Raw genomic sequence first — 21,191 nt, 5'->3', positions numbered from 1 at the left:
ATATTTTCCTTTTTCAATGTGCTGACATACAACTGATAATGAAAGTAATATTGCATCTAGTCTGATTACTTCATTAATTAGACCCCTCTACTAGGAAAAACTAATTAACAACTGATAAACAATTGTGAGATTTTTATTAAAGCATGTGTTTCATGAAACTATGTTTGGAAACTTGTGTAAACAACTTTTAACTACATATAAAATTGTGGAAGAGACACAGAAAATATTAATTATCAACTTCCACTTTCCTCATAAATCACATGCATGTATTTAGTGATTCATTATAACGTACATTCTGTATAGTAGTAACAGACCTCATCTCTTCCCTATTTTATGTAGATCTGTGGGCTAGCAAAGAATAAAGACTATACAGCTGGGAGTATTCTGAAGTTAAGTGAGTGTTGCAATATGAATATATCAAGGTATGATTAGAACATAAAATGTAAGATGAAACACAGTCTAGGTGGAAGGGTAGGCTTCAGTGAGAGATTTCAAGCTAGCACAGAGAAAAAGAGATCAGTAAAAAAAGGAAGACAATTAAGGATGTCAGTCAATAAAATCTCTATGGCTGTAGTGGGTGAGGTTGAGGGGAGAGAATAAAGTGAACATTAAATACTAAAGAGAATAGGGGGGCCAGGCAGTGATGCACCTGGTTAAATGCACAGGTTTAACAGTGCTCAAGGACCCAGGTTTTTTCCCCACCTGCAGGGGGAAAGCTTCATGAGTGGTGAAGTAGGGCTGCAAATGTCTGTCTGTCTCTCTCCCTCTATCTCCTCCCCTCTCAATTTCTCTGTCTCTAATAAATAAATTTAAAAATTATATTTTGAAAAGAGAACAAGGAGAAAACAGTTGGGAATCATGAAATCTAGTAAATTTGATTTCCATTGAGTATTGAGTAGTATTAATCTGAGATATTGATTTCCCTGTGTTTTTAAGCCAAAAAAGTAGAGTAGAGGAGGTTGCTTCTAGTTGTCAAGCAAACTAGAGGCTTGAGTATCTAGTTTAGAGCAAGCACTGACAAAGTATTCATTCCCTAGATAAAAAGGATTCCTTTCATTTTGTGAATTAGAGGGAATTTTGAAAGCCTACTTACAGGTTGTACTTAACCCCATTACATGAGTAGCAAGACACCAATGAGGCAATACAAAACAATTCCCCGTTGTTTTTTATTTGGTTATTTGTACTCATGATTTCGTTGGAGTCCAAGTAGCTAGATATAGTTGTGGAATGTATTTTGCTATCTAATGATAGCATATATTGTTTGGTCATCTCTAAAACCTGTTTTTCAAAAAGATTTTTTCATGCTCTATAAATGCACTTGAAAGGAAAGTAATATTTAATTTGTTCATTCTACAAATATGGGACTATTGCTCTTTGCCAAGTAGTGAGTTTTTTCTTTATCTCTTAAAAAGTACATTTTTAAAATGAGTATGGTAAAAGGAAGGGTGTTTTCTTTGGTTTAAATGCTTGAAAATAAAAGGAATTACATAAAGACATACCTGAGATAAGAAAACGGAATGAAGAATGTCCTTCCTGTTAACAGACTTAACAAATACCTGCTTCCGGTTTCCATAGCAGCCGGACTAAATAGAAAAATAAGTCATAGAAGTGACTGTGTATCAATGACTTACTTTCCAAACAATAGAGCCAAGAGAAATCACTGAGAAATAATGGCTTACTTGCAAAAATAAGTACTTATATAAGTGGTGTCTTAACTTATAAAAACCGTTTTACAGTTTCAAGATTACTTAAACCAGAGGAAACATTATTTGATTAAAAAGTCGTGAAATTGAAAGTTTTGCTTTCATCTTGAAAATTTTACTTCAGATTCTTTACCTTTTTAAAAATATTCATTTGAAAGTCTACTAAATAGCAAATAAACAAATGTAGATGTGTAAATATACAATGTGAATGTCCTGTATTCCACTGATCTGTAAACTTTAAATGCCTAAAGTGATAAATTTAATGCTATGTATATTCAGTCACACTTAAGAAAAATTAAAGCCAAACTAAAGCAGCCAAAAAAAAATTGTATTCTCTTTTTATTGGGTCTAACTTAGTTTAGTAGATTGATTCAAGAAAGTTCATATCTCTTTTGGAGAACAAAGCTCTTTTTAATTTTTTGATTTTATTGATTTAATAATGATTGACAAGACTGTAGGAGAAAAGGGGTACAATTCCATACAATTCTCACCACAAGTTCCACATCCCACCCCCTCCATTGGAAGCTTCCCTATACTTTATCCCTCTGAAATCACGGACCTAGGAGCATTATGGGGTGCAGAAGGTGGGAGGTCTGGCTTCTGTAATTGCTTCCTTGCTGGACATGGGCATTGGCAGGCGAATCCATACCCTGAGCTTGTTTCTATCTTTTCCTAGTGAGGCAGGACTCTGTATAGGTGGGGTTTCAGGACACATTGGTGAGGTCATCTGTCCAGGGAAGTCAGGTTGGCATTATGATAGCAACTGTAACTTGGTGGCTGAAAAGAATTAAGACATAAAGCAAAACAAATTGTTTAATAATAAGGAACCTAAAGGCAAGAATATAGCAGATGAGATTTGGGGTGTCCGTTTTGGAAAAAGCTAGTCAGTCTATTTTAGGTATATTCAAAGGGTCCCATGACTTTACTAGTTTTTGCCTGAGCCTGACAGCTAACATGCAGATGGGCTAATGGTGTTGTCTGGGGAAATGTTATCAAAGTTGGAAATAGGTAGGGCTCGAAAGCTAGATCATGGTAAAGTTCTTAATTTACAATGAAAAGAGTGACCTCACCTGGCACAAAGTGCAAGGACCAGCATAAGGTAGAGCCCCCAGCTCCCCACCTACAGGGAAGTCGCTTCACAGACAGTGAAGCAGGTCTGTAGGTGTCTGTCTTCCTCTCCGCCTCTCTGTCTTCCCCTCCTCTCTCCATTTCTCTCTGTCCTATCCAACAACAATGACATCAATAACAACAATAATAATAACCACAACAATGTTAAACAAGGGCAACAAAAGGGAAAATGGATAAATAAATATAAAAAAATTTAAAAAGAGAGAAGAGTGACCTAAGCTCTCAGTTTTATCCATAGTGTTCCAGCAGTGGAACTCTGGGTTCCTCCCACCCCCATCCTCTCTTTCATTTGAAACTCTCTATATCATATAAATATAAATGTTTTTGTTTTTATTTATTGGAATTGGTATATAGCACCAAAGTAAAAGACTCTGGAGGATGTGGGGGGAGAGAGTACAGGTCCTAGAAAAGGATGACAAAGGACCTAGTGGGGTTGTATTGTTATATGGAAAACTGAGAAATACAAACTGTTATATTTACTGTCAAATGTAAAACATTAATCCTCCAATAAAGGAAAAATAAATAAATAAATATTTTCAAAGGTGAAAGAGAGTAAAAATTTTCACTCTTCAGAGCCATTGTCCCAACAAAATCTACATTTGCCTTCATGCATGTTCTTTGCATGTTTACCCATATCTCCTAGGAGAAAGAAAAGGAATGAGGGAGGGTGGGAGAGAAGAGGAAATGGTTGGAACAAAAGAATGAAAGATGGGAGAAAACAAAGAAAAGAGCATCCTTTACTGATTCTATTTTTTCGTTTTCCAGAATGATTCGATACCTCAAGAAGATTTCACTCCAGAAGTGTACAGAGTTTTCCTGAACAACCTTTGCCCTCGACCTGAAATTGATAACATCTTTTCTGAATTGTAAGAGAGCATATTTTAATCCAGATTTCTTTTTTTTATAGCATCATTTTTTTTTTTAATCAGGGCACTACTCAACTCTGGCATATGGTGGTGCAGGGGCTTGACCTGGGAACTCAGAGCGTCAGGCACGAGGGTCTTTTTGCATAACCATTATGTTATCTCCCAACCCTAATCCACATTTCTTCAATTTCCAGAGTTACTTAAGATGGCCAAGGCAGGATTTTAAGCAGTAAGATGGGGAGATATTCATACACTCTTGTCCCCCTTACAGGGACACAACAACTGTTTTAAATAAGTAGAAGTTGTGCTTTGTAGTGGATGTAGTAGTTTCAGTGTCTTTATAGTGGCTATGTGATGTTTGAAGATTATGGATAGAGCAGAAGAATCCAGACTAACAAATAGCTCATATTACAAAATTAATTCTGAATTGGTGCTAGGAAGAAAGCACAGCAGTTGTGCATCCTATGAGAGGTCACAGGTTCAATCCCCAGCATCACCATATGCCACAGTGGATCTGTGCTATGTTCAAAAAGCAAAAGGAAAAAAAAGGAGGAGGAAAAAAAAAACACTTGAACTGTAACCAATATTTTCACATTCTGGATTGTATTAGTGAAAGAAAAAGTTTGTATTACTAAAAGTCTACCCACCCCAGGCGATTAAAGGTTTTTTTTTTGTTTTTGTTTTTGTGTTTTGTTTTGCCACCAGAGTAGGTTATCACTAGAACTCTATGCCTCCACCACCATTACCAAGGACACTTTCTTTTATTTTCCTTTCCTTTTTTTCTTTTATCTTTTAAAGGTTTTGCTTATTAATGAGAAAGTAAGAGGAAAGAGAGAGAGAAAAAAAAAAAACAGACATCATCACTCTGGTACATGTACTGCTGGAGATTGAACTCAGAACCTCATGCTTCAAAGTCCAATGCTTTATCCACTATTTCACCTCCTAGACCACTCTTTCCTATTTTCTTTTTCATTCTCTTTCTTTTCCTCTTCCTTTTTTCATTCTATTTTTTTTAGAGAAGATGAGAGATATTGAGAGAGAAGCAAAGAGATAGACACCTGCAACACTGTTCTACCATGCATGAAGCTTCACCTGGAAGGTAGAGCCCAGGTTTAAACCTGGGTCCTTGCATTTGATGACATGTGTCCTTGACTGGATTGCTACCACCTGGGCCTGAAAATATTTTTTATAAGCATTATTTATTTAAAGTAAATGAATGAAAACAATTATGAAAAGTCCAAATCACAGTAACAAATGTAGGAAATTAGCAACTTACCTTTCTTGATATTCTGAAATCCACATGGTGACAGAAAATCATTCCAAAATTTATACAAAAAATTATTTTATTATGGAAGGTAGGCAAAGTACTTCTGAGATTTACTTTAGGGATTCTCACTTTGTAATGTTCATGTCCATCAATATTTATTGAATATCTGCAATGTTTATACTTTTGAATTTGCTTTTGGGTTGCTAAAACAATTTAAATGGGAAATTTGAATCATTCTGTAGTGAAGTTATAGACATTTTCTAAAGCATAACATTATGAAAAGAAAAATATTCCCAAACAAATTTAGTTTTTTAGTTTTTTAATACTGAAAAAAATCTATCTCTGTACGATTAAATGGGATATGGGAATTTGATGACCAGGTTAGAAGTTTACATAACCATAACTATTTATACTTTTATGCTCATCAGAATGGTGCATCTTTGCAAAAAAAAAAAGCAATGTTTTCTACTATAGAATTCTTTTTTAAAATTTTTATTTATAAAAGGAAACATTGACAAAATCATAGGATAAGAGGGGTACAACTTCCCACAATTCCCACCACCAGACCTCCCTGTCCCATCCCATCCCCTGATAGCTTTCCTACTCTTTAACTCTCTGGGAGTATGGACCCAAGGTCATTGTGGGATGCAGAAGGTTGAAAGTCTGGCTTCTGTAATTGCTTCCCCGCTGAACATGGGCATTGATAGGTCGATCCATACTCCCACCCTGTCCCTCTCTTTTCCCAGTGGGCAAGGTCCTATGGGGTCTACTATAGCTTTCTAATGCATTTAGTATTGCCTGTGGGCTTATGGTTTAGTGGTGGATATTGCACAAGATATCTATAGCACATAGAGGTACAGCTGTTGTGATAGAGCTGTATCAATGTTTTTAAAACAAGAGAAGAATTCCAGTATTGCCTTCAGGTATGACAGGATTTTGTTTATTGATAACAAGCATGATGGCAGAGGAGCACCTAGTGGGGGCTGTATCGTTATATAGAAATGTTATGCATATACAAACTATTGTATTTTACTGTTGACTGTAAACCATTAATCCCCCAGTAAAGAAAATTTTAAAAGAAAGCAAGAAAATATGTGGATGAGTTGATAGAAGAATATTTCTAATTTCTTGGTTTTGTAATCATTTCTAGTGGTGCCAAAAGTAAGCCATACCTTACTGTTGATCAGATGATGGATTTTATCAACCTTAAGCAGCGGGATCCTCGACTAAATGAGATTCTTTACCCACCTTTAAAGCAAGAGCAAGTGCAACTATTGATTGAGAAATATGAACCCAATGACAGTCTCTCCAAAAAAGGTCAGTCTGCTTTGTCCTACACCATAGGGAAGCTGTTATTTTTAATTGCAAATGGGTCACACACCCTGGTAGTTGGGGCATCAGAAATTATTTGGGTCAGTTTCCCACATTTGCATACCTGTTTTCCTCTCTGACTTGAATCACTGCTGATTTGATCTGACTAATTTTTAGGAAAACACATTTTTATGTGACTATGTTGCTACAATGTACATATATGTTACATTTTTATGTGTCTAATTACTTCCTCATTTTAAAATTTTACCCTGTGACTGAATGCAACTTTCTCAACAAGACATCTAGTACCTTAAATTTTGCCTCTTATAGTCTGTTTTTAGAAGCTCTTGAAAGTAACCCAATTTTTTCTAAACCTCTAATACTGAAGAGAATATGCAGTCCTTTCAACCCTTTTACACTTATTGATATGTATATTTTTTTGCCTCCTGAGGAATTTCTATAAAATGTTGCCATATATGAAAAAATATATTTAATGTTTGTGGAAAAAATAATTAGTCTTAAATTGATATCAGATAGGTATCTTTTAAGTTGCTTGAACATTGAAAAATCATATTTTACTCTCATGAAATGAATTATTTTAAAAAGATCATAAAGGTTTAGTTACTGGCAGTTTTCAGTTGTATGTGGCATTAATTTTCCTGAATGAGTCTTCAGCTGTTTCTTTCAAAGACCAAGTTTCACCTGCACTGAAAAATCTGTACTAAAAGAAATGGTGTGTTATCACTGAGTATGGTAAAATTTAGGCATACCACAAAGAGAAAAATAAACCACAACTAGCCAATTATTAGGAAGGAATTGGTTGTTATGTTAAAATGAAAACAAATTATAAGTAAATAGAAACAGATCTAGAAAGCAATAGTCATTAATAAAGATAGCTATAATAAAGTCAATTACAATTCTTTTAGGGGCTGGGTGGGGTGGTGGCGCACCTGGTTGAGTGTACATATTACAATGTACAAGGACCTGGGTTCGAGCCTCTGGTCACCACCTGCAGGGAAAAAATTTCACAAGTTGTGAAGTTATGCTGCAGGTCTCTCTTTGTCTCTGTTCTCTATCATCTACTTCCCTCTCAATTTCTGGCTATCTTAATCCAATAAATAAACTTTTTTTTTTAAAAAAAAAGTCTTTTAGCCCACTATATTCAGGAATTGGTTCTGAAATTTTAAAAAAAAAGTACAAAATTAATTTAGTACAAAAATAAAAATTTGGGGCCAGGTGCTACTGGCTAAGTGCACACATTACAGTGCACAAGGACCCAGGTTCAAGCCACTGGTTCCCACCTTCAGGGGGAAATCTACAGGAGTGGTAGAGTAAAGCTGGAGGTGTCTCTCTGTCTCTCTCCTTCTCTATCTCCCCCTCCTCCCAATTTCTCTCTGTCTCTATCCAATAATAAATAAATAACATTTAAAAAATAAATAAAAACTTACAATTTTATCCTCTGTTCTTAATCAGTGACTTATAATTTATTTAATTATCTTTACATTTTCGTGGTCAAGGACTTTGCCTTCTATTTTTATGTTGCCAGACTTGCTCCTATAAATCTTCTTAAATTTAACAGTAGGAGATGGGATTTCTCCTTATCAGTAAGCAGGAAGTAACTCCTTGGAGATTTTGCTTGGAGAGCTTGACAGTTCCCTTCTGAAATCTGAACTTTGCCAAAAAATACTAACAGTTTTATGACAAATTCGACAAAACTACTAAAACAGTTAGCTAGTGACACTAGGAAAACAGAAAGCTTTTGTAAAACCAGTCAAGCTATTTCAAACCTAATCTTTGCCCATGTCTCCTCCCTTCACACCACACTGCTGATGGCCCATGCTGCAGCTGGCACATGCCTCTATACTTCATACTCTGACAAGTTGAAAAAAGAGCAAACAAAGGGAAAAGAGTCACATGGATCATTGCAGAGCTTTATACTCTTAGAAGAATTTTCTTTTCCTCTAATGGAAATTAAGATGATGTCTCTTAGCTTTTGCAAGAGTACTTAGCATAATTTTATAGTGGAAGTAGGTATAATAATATAATCCCAACAGCTACTCAGAGTTCAGGTACATTCAAAGTAGCTACTAAATTTTTTACAACTTCGTCTAGTATCTTAATTATGAAATATCTAAATCTGTCTTGAGTGATTTTTCAGTCACAGAAATAATTTCTTCATTCAAATAATCCAGTAAATAGAGACTTGGGCTGAAGAGGTGAATCAGTTGTACTTCACTCACATGGCATGCATCAGATGGGAACAGCAAGGAGAATGCCTGGGATGGTGGTATAGGACTTTGCTATCTTTTTTTATATCTATTTCTGTTGGAATTGTCTCAATTCTGAAGGAAAAAAAAAAGCTCATGTACCTTTAAATATCAATTTATTTTATGAGGAAGTAGACTGGATTTTTTTTTTTTCTTTTACCAGAGCACTGTTCAACTCTGGTTTATGGTAATGTTGAAGATTGAACCTGGGAACTCAGAGCCTCAGGCATGAAATGTATTTGCATAACTTTTAGGCTGTCTCCCTAGCCGCTACTCAGTTCTTTAGTAACTAAAATTTTGAAGTTATTTTTTCCAAAACTACAAATCAGTTATTTTATTTTGCTTATAATATGTAATGTTTTACTCTAGGAGTTGCTTTTGATACTCCTTTGTGTCTTCCTTATTTATTAGATAACTGCAAGTAAAATCAGTGATATGCAATTTTTCTAAGTATTTGACTTCATAATGACTGATCTGAAAGAAAACTAGGTGTGGGGGCCAGGCAGTGGTGTACCTGATTAAGCATACATATTACCAAGAGCAAGGACTGCAGGTTCAAGCCCCCATCTGCACGGTTCAACTTCACTAGCCTTGAAGTGTCTTTCTCTCTTCCTCTCTATCTTCCTATCCTCTCTCAAATTCTCTGTGCCCTATCTCATAAAAAATGAAAAAAGAAAAAGAAAGGGGAAAATATGTATGCCAGGAGTGGTGGATTCTTAGTTTTGGCACTGAGCGCTAGCAACTGAAGGCCAAACAAAAAAACAAACAAACAAACAAAAAACCTAGATTTGATTTACTATATGACTTTCTAAATAAGTGTTTTCATTTCACAAGTAAGCAAATAAAAATTTTTAAGTCAAATGACTTACCCAAATCTCATACCAAGCTGTTCTTTGATAAATTAGGTTTTCACTTCAGCCAACTAGTCAATACAATTCCATCAATAAACGCATAAATATAAGTAGGGAAGTTTAATATTATAGTATAATTTTTTGCAGCTATTTTCAGTTAGAGCTGTTCTCAAATGTCCCTAAGCATTTCTTAAATTGATCCACAGACACAATTTTATTTGTCTGAGAAGCCAATTTGATGTAGACTAGGTTTTATAAAATATTAAGAAAAGATCCATTTCTAATTTATATACATTTATAGTAGCATATATAAAGAAATGTATGTATACTCTGAGACCAAGGAAAAAATTTTTTGAGTTACCTCAGTGGCTTTTTTCTTTTTCTTTTTCTTTCTTTTTTTTAATATTTATTCTCTTTTGTTGGCCTTGTTTTTTATTGCTGTAGTTATTATTAGATAGGACAGAGATAAATGGAGAGAGGAGGGGAAGGCAGAGAGGGGGAGAGAAAGATAGACACTTGCTTCACTGCCTGTGAAGCGACTCCCCTGCAGGTGAGGAGCTGGGGGCTTGAACGGGGATCCTTCCACCTAAGGGACAAATTTTAAAGTAACCTTAAGCAAATAAATAATATACTATCCTGACACATGCTGTTCATTTTTACAAATATTTTATATTACGGTAACCTAAATTTAAATTAAAATGTGTCAATATGGCAAAATACTCAAGGTAACCTTAGATGAGTTGACTGAAAGTATATCATATGAAGGTGCGAAAATCCTAATGAGATGAAAGACTTTGATGTTTTGTGGGCTGTCATTACCATGTTAGTCACATTCCCATGTAAGAGTTTCTGTTTCAAGGACCTGTGTAAGGTTCCCAGTTTGAGCCCCTGGATCCCTACCTGCAGGGGAGTCACTTCACGAGTAGTGAAACAGTTCTGCAGGTGTCTATCTTTCTCTCCCCCTCTCTGTCATCCCCTTCTCTCCATTTCTCTCTGTCCTATCCAACACAGTGATATCAACAACTACAACAATAAAACAAGAAATCAATTGAAATCCAGAAATCAGTACCTTTTACTATAGCAACAAAAACAATAAAATACCTAGGAATAAACCTAATCAAAGAAGTGAAAGACTTGTATACTGAAAATTATGAGTCACTACTCAAGGAAATTGAAAAAGACACAAGGAAGTGGAAAGATATTCCAGATTCATGGGGTGGAAGAATTAACATCATCAAAATGAATATACTACCCAGAGCCATATACAAATTTAATGCTATCCCCATCAAGATCCCTACCACATTTTTAGGAGAATAGAACAAATGCTACAAATGTTTATCTGGAACCAGAAAAGACCTAGAATTGCCAAAACAATTTGAGAAGAAAGAACAGAACTGGAGGCATCACACTCCCAGATCTCAAATTGTATTATAGGGCCATTGTCATCAAAACTGCTGGGTACTGGAACATGAATAGACATACTGACCAGTGGAATAGAATTGAGAGCCCAGAAGTAAGCCCCCATACCTATGGACATCTAATCTTTGACAAAGGTGCCCAGATTATTAAATGGGGAAAGCAAAGTCTCTTCAAAAAATGGTAAAGGAAAAAAAACAGGTTAAAACACACAGAAGAATGAAACTGAACCACTATATTTCACCAAATACAAAAGTAAATTCCAAGTGGATCAAGGACTTGGATGTTAGACCAGAAACTATCAGATACTTAGAGGAAAATATTGCCAGGACTTTTCCGCATAAGTTTTAAAGACATCTTCAATGATACAATTCCAATTACAAAGAACTAAGGCAAGCAGAAACCTATTGGACTACATCAAATTGAAAAGCTTCTGCACAGCAAAAGAGATCACTACCCAAACCAAGAGACCCCCCACAGAATGGGAGAAGATCTTTATATGCCATTCACCAGACAAGAGGCTAATAAACCAGAATATATAAAGAGCTTGCCAGACTCAACAACAAGAAAACAAATAACCCAATCAAAAAATAGAAGGAGGACATGGACAGAATATTCACCACAGAAGAGATCCAAAAGGTCGAGAAACACATGAAAAAATGCTCCAAGTCTTTGATTGTCGAGAAATGCAAATAAAGACAACAATGAGATACCACTTCACTCCTTTGAGAATGTCATACATCAGAAAAGGCAACAGCAGCAAATTCTGGAGAGGTTGTGGGGTCAAAGGAACCCTCCTGCACTGCTGGTGGGAATGTCAATAGTTCCAACCTCTGTGGAGAACAGTCTGGAGAACTCTCAGAAGGTTAGAAATGGACCTACCCTGTGATCCTGCACTTCCTCTCCTGGGGATATATCCTAAGGAACCCAACACAATCATCCAAAAAGACTTGTGTACACATGTTTTTAGCAGCACAATTTGTAATAGCCAAAACCTCGAAGCAACCCAGGTGTCCAACAACAGATGAGTGGCTGAGCAAGTTGTGGTCTATATACACAATGGAATACTACTCAGCTATAAACAAAAAATGGTGACTTCACCATTTTCAGCCTATCTTGGATGGACCTTGAAAAATTCATGTTGAGTGAAATAAGTCAGAAACAGAAGGATGAATATGGGGTGACCTCACTCTCAGGCAGAATTTGAAAAACAAGATCAGAAAAGAAAACACAAGTAGAACCTGAACTGGAATTGGCATATTGCACTAAAGTAAAAGACTCTGGGGTCAATGGGTGGGGAGAATACAGGTCCAAGAAGGTTGACAGAGGACCTAGTGGGGATTGTATTGTTATATGGAAAGCTGAGAAATGTTACGCATGTACAAACTATTGTATTTACTGTTGAATGTAAAACATTAATTCCCCAATAAAGAATGAAAAAATAATAAAAAATAAAACAACAAGGGCAACAAAAGGGAATAAATAAATAAATAAATATTTAAAAATCTTTTTAAAAAAAGAGCTTCTCTTTCTAAAGTTGTAAGTGTGGGTTGTAAAAAGAGTTTTCTATGTGGTCTGAAGCCACATGCTCACTTGTTTTGAGTTCCACAAAGACAGTACTAGAATTTTGTTTCAGAAGATACTATTCCAAGTGGAACTTGGTTTATTTTTACAATTCAGTGTCATATATTGAGAAACTGCATGGCCTCAGGTTAGTAAATGTTATGTTTTAGTTTTGGCAACATCTTCCTAAATGTGCTTACTATGGGAACACACAACCTACCTCTGCCTTTTTCAAACAAAAGTATCCTGAATGTCAGAGTATAAAGACTGTTATCTCCTAAATAGAAATATTTTATCATTCAAGTTCTTCAGAAGAAAAACAATGTGTAGAAGTGGCCTATAAAATAAAAGTTATATTGGTACCTGTGGTACAGACTGTAGACCTTCTAAATGCAACTGTTTGGTCTGAAAAAGAACGCCAAATTTTGCTTAAACTGTTAAGCCCATAGAAAATAACTACATTTGTTCATACGTGTGTTTGTGTGTGTGTGTGTGTGTGTGAATAGCAGATGTTCATGAGTATTTGTTAATTAATTGGTTTAATATAGTAGTTATAATGCTAGCAGGTGTTTTAAGCTGTGTTCTTTCATTACCACTTTATCCACTTAGAATTTAGAAAGGGAGTCGGGCTGTAGCACAGCGGGTTAAGCACAGGTGGCGCAAAGCACAAGGACCGACATAAGGATCCCGGTTTGAACCCCGGCTCCCCACCTGCAGGGGAGTCACTTCACAGGCGGTGAAACAGGTCTGCAGGTGTCTGTCTTTCTCTCCTCCTCTCTGTCTTCCCCTCCTCTCTCCATTTCTCTCTGTCCTATCCAACAACGACAACAACAATAATACCTACAACGATAAAACAAACAAGGGCAACAAAAGGGAATAAATAAATAAAATAAATATAAAAAAAGAATTTAGAAAGTGTAAAAATTTTTTTAAAATAAAAAGAATTTAGAAGGTGTGCTATACGAAAGTTTCCCAGTCTTTTGCATTTAAATCATAAAAATGAAACTATGAAACCTCTTTTAATACTTGATCATACTAACAGGCTGATAGTTGATATAAACTGAAAAGTAATAGTAGCAAATCTATTTGATTTTAAGCAAAGCAAATAGAAATATGGTGCTCATTGTAAACACCCTTTAGTCATAGTGCTACAGTTCAGAAAGTAGAATCTAGTTTAAGTCTAGTTTAAGTCACTCCAGACTTAAAAAATCACTATTCTCTCTTAAGATAAAAATGTAATAATAATTGAAGCATATCAGCAAGATAGCTCACCTGGAAGGGTGCCTGTTTGTCATGTCACCACACTGGGGGAAACATGAGCACTGTTGTACCTTTTCCTGTCTCCCTCTGTCTTTCTAAAAAAGTTGATCCAGAGAGATGGCAAATAATAATAACTATTTAGGTTATTATTTAGATTACATTACTCCCCCAGACCCAGTGAGGAGTCAACTCTCTAAACCATGTAGTCTGACAATGAAAAAGAGGTGGTTCCCAAAAATTCAATTGGAATGTGTTTCCTAGAAAAAGGTAAAATTCAGTGGTCTGGATGACACAGTGGATAAAGCATTCTACTCTCAAGCGTGAGATCCTGAATTCCATCCCTGGCAGCACATGTACCAGAGTGATGTCTGGTTCTTTCTCTCTCTCCTCCTATATTTCTCATTAAAAATAAATAAAATCTTTAAAAAATAAAATAAAAAAGGTAAAATTCAAGGGCCAGGTGATGCATCTGGTTGAGTGCACATATTACAATGCACAAGGACCCAGGGTTAAGCCCCCAATCCCTACTTATAGACAGAAAGCTTTGTGAGTGGTGAAGTAAATCTCCAAGTGTTTCTCTTTCTCTCTTCCTCATTATCTCTACCATCCTCTCGATTTTTGGCTGTCTCTATCCAACAAATAAAGATAATAAAAAATCAAAAAAGAAAATAAAGGACTGAGTGGTGGCACACCTGGTTCATCGCACACATTACAATGTGCAAGACCCGGATTTAAGCCTCTGGTTCCCACCTGCAGGAGGAAAGCTTCTTAACAAGTGGTTAAGCAGGGCTGCAGGTGTCTGTCTTTCTTCCTCTCTCTCCTCTTTCCCTCTCAATTTCTGGCTGTCTCTATCTAATAAATAAAAGTAATTTAAAAGTTAGAAAAAGAAAAAAGGTAAATGTTATTATGCAGATAAAAACTACATGAATTGCCTCTACAGGTCAGAAATCACAATTCATTATTATTGTCACTGTATCTTAGTTATTAAACTGCTTGACTAATCCCACCTGATAATTTTCTCATCTTTGAGAAAATCATAGCTAATTACTGGGAAAATTAAATGAATTGTTCATGATAATAAGATTGCACTTATTAGTCGTTGCCTATTAAACCTTTGTTGATCTAATCTAGAATGGAGTGATAACAGACACTGACCCAAAACCGTACCAATGCTAGCAGATATGCATACTGTTCCTGTGTTCTTTGACACTTCCTCTTCCAAAACAGTGTCCCTCAGGAGTAACTGAGAATAACCACCTCATCTTTCTGTGAAATGGTTTTGATACTTGTTCTTCCTCTCACTTCCTCAGTGAGACTGAGCCCTAGTTGCTTACAGTTGTAACTTGCTTGACCGTGTTCCTTTTGTCAGCTATTTCTCTTGCCCCTCTCATGTCCCTAAGCTCCTACTGTTATCTCTTGGGGTTGCCTCCTAAGTAAGCTAGTTGTGCTCAAATTCCTGTCTGAAGACCTAATTTTAGAATAACCCCAATTAAACAAGTGCTTTTCTATAAAAGGCTCAAATAGAATCAAATGTGAGATGTGAGTAAAGCTTGAGTAGGTGACAATTGAGAGGAAAACAAACAAGCTAGCAAATGAAAAACAAACTTTAGGCCCATGATTCATGTCTTCCAGTTTGTCATATGTCTTTTTAAATTTTCACCATTTATTAAATCCTAGCTGATGGCTTAAAGTCATGGTCCCTTGTATATGCAAAGGATCAAGCCACGTAACCTGAGCTCAGGTCATAGAAAAGACAGCTCAAGAAATCATAGTGTTAGACCACAACCATATTTTCTGTATTCCTTGGCTCCTGCTTCTACAACTTGGAACTTGCTGAGAAAAGTGATACTATGCTGGTCATACATAAGTTAGGCATATATGCTGGTGGTTTTCAAACTTGTCTTTGAAGTAGCATCGTGTGTGTGTGTGTGTGTGTGTGTGTGTGTGTGTGTGTGTGTGTGTGTGTATTTTGTTGTTGTTGTTTCTGTTTTTTCTAACAGTCTCATAGGCAAGGTTATCTGTAGGAAAAACCTTTAAAACACATTTTGGTTAGACAGAAGGAGCCTGAAGTGTAGCTGGTAGTGGCTACCCAACTCCAGTTTTCTCTCCTGCTCAATCTCATTCTCTGCAGGCATTTTGACTAAGCCCTAGGAGACTCCAGATGCTCAGTTTAAAAACTATTCAACTGGAAGAAATATTGACTGATTTAAAGATCTGCTTCATAATTAGGGTGGCATCCATTTAAATATTCTATATGGATCACCTGTGAGAATAAAAGAAATTAAACAACAGTAATGAATGAGCCTAGGAAACACAAACAAAATAGATTTTCTTCCTCAAAGACAAAGACAGATGTAAATTATATGACTTACCCAGTCCTCTTCATGCCTTAATTAAATTACTATGCTAAGAAAGCTGCTGAAGAGCCACTCCAGTATTTTATCGATTAAGATTTCATTTAAATTCCACCTATTGACTTTCTAGTCTTTGTGAAAGGTCACTAATGAATGATTTTTTACCATCTGTGAGTATATTTCATGCTCCTCTTTACTTTGTGTTTCATACATCCATAGATGTCTCTGATATTTTTGAGATTGACTATCAATGAGCAAAAAAATCCTTTTTTTTTTTTTTTCAAAGGTAGTCATTCAGATCCCGTTGTCAGCTAGCCGACTTGGCAACTTCCCTCACTTTCTCACCCTGTGTTACATTTCTTTCTTTCCCAGCAGGCAATGCTTCTGAGGAGAGTCAACCATTCACATCCATTCACAACCGAAATAGCCTTTGTTCAGAAAACAGCCAGTCAGGGAAAATATAAAATAGTAAAAAGCCAAGTCAAGTGCCATCTAAGAAATGTGGGGAAAAGAGCTTGGTAGCCTAGTCCATCCCACAGCCCACTGAATTTTGTTACAATATTTTCCTAAAGTGCATTGCTAGTTCATGTGATAGCTAAATGGCCAAAGCAGATAATAAATTCTTTCCCCCTCGATGTACACTCCCATCAGAATGTAGCATTAGATGTTGCTTATACTGTGACTTTCCCCACCTCAGCAGGGTTTATATAGCTAAATGAAATGGCATACAGGCTAATCTGCTAGAGAAAGGCCACTAAGCTACAGCATTTGCACATCAAAATCTAGTTTTCTCAATAATAATTTTACATCAAATAAGTGGCAGTGAAACGAACTGAATACAGAGAGAAATTTGGAGTCTGTTGAAAATAAATCATTGACTACAAGGAACTAAGGTGAAGTAAGATGTGAGCCCTAACACTTAACGGAAAGATGGAGGGGGGGAAGCGAGTAAGGGATGGGGGAGTGCTGTCCAGTGTTTAGGATAATGTTAAGAATATGGGAATAACCAAAATTCCCATTATTCATTATAGAGATTCTAGAGTTCTACTTATCTCTGAACTACTGTGATCTATAGAACTCTAGTATTTATAACAAAGTTATTTGCAGAGTTATCTACAGGAAATAGCATTTTAAAAATTCTTTATTATCTTTATTTATTGGATAGAGACAGCCAGAAATTAAGAGGGAGGGGGTGATAGAGAGGGAGAGAGACAGAGAGACACCTGCAGCCCTGCTTCACCACTCGTAAAGCTTTCCCCCTACAGGTAAGGACTGGGGGCTCGAACCTGGGTCCTTGCACATTGTAATACACGTGCTCAACCAGGTGCGCCACCACGCAGCCCCAATAGCATTGTTTTTAATAGGAAGCATTGGTAAGATTATTGATTATCTGACTTTCTGAGAATTTTTTACAGAAAACAGAAATATTACACGACTATCAACAATAGTATTTACTTTAAGCCTTTAGTACCCCAATAAAAAATGCTATGAAATGCTTGGTTGTTTTTTTTCTTCATGTTCTTCCTTGTCTTTGAGTACACCCAGAAGTCAACTCAGAGAATTCAGTTTAAGTACACAGTTTATTTGAGAAGTAATCCAAGAGGAAGTAAGAATTTGGAAGAAGAAGAGGCAGCCAATAAAGGTTATGTCATCATGCAAGTTACTAGTGTATGGAACCAGATCTCATTTCAGGGTCAAGCCCTAGAAACCAAGATTGAAAACACCCCAGTTTCCCAACCACAGTTAGCATCTGAAAAGTTAATCTGCAGGCAGTCCCAGCAAGTTCAGGCGAATATAGGCAGATGAGATTGAAGTCCAACCTTGTGTCCTGAGGCTTCAATACAATTTCCTACCATGTATTTACAAATAAAACCATATTCACCAGGGGTCGGACAGTAGTGCAGCAGATTAAGCATACTTGGCACAAAGCACAAGGATCCCAGTTCCAGCCCCTGGCTCCCCACCTGCAGAGGGGTCGCATCACGGGTGGTGAAGCAAGTCTGCAGATGTCTTTCTCTCCCCCTCTCTGTCTCCCCTCCTCTCTCCATTTCTCTTGGTCCTATCCAACAACAACAACAGCAATGACAACAAAAATAATAACTACAGCAAGGGCAACAAAATGGGAAAAATGGTCTCCAGAAGTAGTGGAGTCATAGTGCAGGCACCAAGACCCAGTAATAACCCTGGAGGCTAAATAAATAAATAAATAAATAAATAAATAACCATGTTCACCATGATTGTAATTGTGTAAAAATAACTTTTTAATCCAATTCTGCAACTATGACAAGGGTTTCCTGGATATTCAATGAGAGTACTACATAGGTGCTTAGTGCTTAATTGAATCCTTTTCTTTTTCTTTCTCTCTCTCTCTCCTTTTTTAAAAAATATTTATTTATTTATTTTCTCTTTTGTTGCCCTTGTTGTTTCATTGTTATAGTTATTATTGTTGTTATTGTTGTCATCGTTGTTGGATAGGACAGAGATAAATGGAGAGAGGAGGGGAAGACAGAGAGGGGGAAAGGAAGACACTTGCAGACCTGTTTCACCACTTGTGAAGGGACTCCCCTGCAGGTGGGGAGCCGGGGCTCGAACTGGGATCCTTATGCAGGTCCTTGCACTTCGCGCCACGCTGCGCTACCGCTTGACTCTTTTTTTTTTTTAACCAGAGCATTTATTAGCTCTGATTTATGGTGGTGCAGGAGATTGCATCTGGGATTTCAGAGCCTCAGGCATCAAAATCTCTTTGCATAGCCATTATGTTATCTACCCCAGCCCTCAGTCCTTTGCTTTATTTTAACACATACCTCACAGGAATATTTCAACCTAACAAATATGTATTGCCCCTGTAGTGTCATTAAGAATAACAGAGGAAATGAAACAAAATCAAGATAATCTCTTCTTTCTCGTGGAAACTATAATTGAAGGGAAAATTATATACATATATTCAATAGCAATAATACAGGATAGAATGTGATATAGTTCTACTCTAGCAAGTGTCTCTCAATTGTCCTTTATATATTGGGAACCTGGAAGGAAAAGGTGGGGGTTGTGTTTACTAAGGTTCTCAGGAAAGTCAGTAGCTGCACCAAACTTAATAGCTATTTAGTATAAACCTTGGAATACATCTATGAACGTCTTCTGTTGCCCCTCCATTTTACATAGAGCAAAATTAGACATTGAATGGTCAAGTAGCTATTAGTTTATTTAGAAGGGATTTGTGAAAAGGAAGGAAAGAAGGGTAGTATTTGATGGCTTTATTGAGCCTTGATTCTTGATTCTGTTCTTGGCTCATTTGTTATTTAATTATGAATATAATTATGAACACAGATGTGCTCTTTTTCCTACTTATTGTTTTGATATTGTTTGGATAAATGATGAATGGAATTCTACAGAATATGGTCTTCTCCCTATTTTTACTGTTTTAAGGAATTTTCAAATCGTTTTCTAGAGATACTACACAAATTTACGTTCCCATCAATATTGAAGGCTACACCAATCTACTATTCCCATGAATAGTGTCCCTTTTTCTTCACAGCCTCACCAACACGTATTATTTTGAAGATTATTTAGAAAGGCTGTTCTCACATGTCTGAGATGAGATTTCATCATTGTTTTTATTTGCATTTCCCAAGTAACAAATGAAATTGAAAGTTCTTTCATGTTCCATTTATGTATCTTCTTAAGGAACTTTCTAGTAAAATCTTGGAGTCAAATTCCTCTTTCAAACAGAAAGACAGTATTTGATTTGTGTTTCAGGAATGATGCAGAGAGTCAAATAAGGAACAGATTATAGTCAGGTAGCATTTAAGCCACTTCGTTGGCAATACATGCTAAGTAGTGTATCAGAAAACATTAGTGAACACATATTCTGAATTTACCTGTAAGCTAGGAAAGTTGTAAACAAAGTGAGAGTTTTTATCCTTGTTTTTAAAAGAATCAAGGTCTGATTTAATGAAGAAATGTGACATTTCATTTTAGGATTTAGAACACGTTTACCATTTTTGTGTTATAGTCAAGAATGATGTGTCTGTGAGTTGAAAATCCACCCCCCGAGTCTATTAGTGGAGACTGAGTATGGAGTTCTCCCGAGCAGCCCATAATTGAGTGGACTGCAGTTCTGTATTTTACTCTATCATTCTCTGATTTTCAGCATTAAATTTATTTCAATTTTTTTTATTGTTGTTGATGGGGCTTCTCTGCTCCAAGTCATTTTTTTCCAGATATAAGTATATGTCAGCTAGACAGATAGGTCGATAGGTAGAATGAAAGATGGGAGGACACCACAGTAGTGAAGCTTCCTCCAGTGTGGTAGAGGCCAAGCTTAAAACCAAGTAAGCATATGTAATAAAGTAGTGGCAGTATCCAAAAGAGCTATTTTTGTTAATCCTGCTTTGTTTGAATCTTTATGGGTTTGTAAACCTAGGGAGCAAGATTCTGCTGGCTGTGAACCAGCTAAAGAAAAGATTTTTTTAAATTTATTTTTTATTTAAGAAAGGATAAACTAATAAAACCATAGGGTAGGAGGGGTACAACTCTAAACAATTCCCATCACCCATTCTCCATATCCCATCCCCTCCCCTGATAGCTTTCCCATTCTCTATCCCTCTGGGAGCATGGACCCAGGGTTGTGGGTTGCAGAAGGTGGGAGGTCTGGCTTCTGTAATTGCTTCCCCGCTGAACATGGGCGTTGACTGGTCGGTCCATACTCCCAGTCTGCCTCTCTCTTTCCCTAGTAGGATGGGTCTCTGGGGAAGCGGAGCTCCAGGACACATTGGTGGGGTCTTCAGTCCAGGGAAGCCTGGCTGGCATCCTGATGGCATCTGGAACCTGATGGCTGAAAAGAAAGTTAATATACAAAGCCAAACAAATTGTTGAGCAATCATGGACCCAAAGGTTGGAATAGTGGAGAGGAAGTGTTGGGGGGGGGGGTACTCACTGCAAACTCTAGTGTACTTCTGCTTTCAGGTATATACTTTGCACTTGTTTATGGATGCATGTGAACATATGCTCTCTCTCACAGAACCTGGTATATATCTAGGTTTTGGGACTTTGTTAGAAAGTGATCCATCTGGGATGGAATTAAGGAATGCTATGAAAGGAAAGGTCTCACCCGAGTAATGAAGCTGAAGGGTTGTTGTTCCACACCTGAAGTCTCTGGACACAGTCTGAAGTGAAGCATGCTGGGGTGGCAATCATTGCATTGAT

The 21,191-nt window shown here is 36.7% G+C and overlaps 1 protein-coding gene across 2 annotated transcripts in view; it reads left to right on the top strand.

The window, feature by feature from the left end:
* The window catches only part of PLCB1 (phospholipase C beta 1), an 805,117-nt gene that overhangs the window by 526,066 nt on the left and 257,860 nt on the right, over positions 1-21,191 (top strand). For both annotated transcript variants that reach the window (XM_060186536.1, XM_060186537.1), the window contains exons 8-9: positions 3,597-3,697; positions 6,115-6,281. In XM_060186536.1, coding sequence (XP_060042519.1) covers positions 3,597-3,697; positions 6,115-6,281 — 268 coding nt within the window. The remainder of the gene's footprint in view (positions 1-3,596; positions 3,698-6,114; positions 6,282-21,191) is intronic.

This window comes from Erinaceus europaeus, chromosome 1 (assembly GCF_950295315.1).
Source record: "Erinaceus europaeus chromosome 1, mEriEur2.1, whole genome shotgun sequence".
Lineage (NCBI taxonomy): Eukaryota > Metazoa > Chordata > Mammalia > Eulipotyphla > Erinaceidae > Erinaceus > Erinaceus europaeus.
This window is presented reverse-complemented; position numbering and strand designations above follow the sequence as displayed.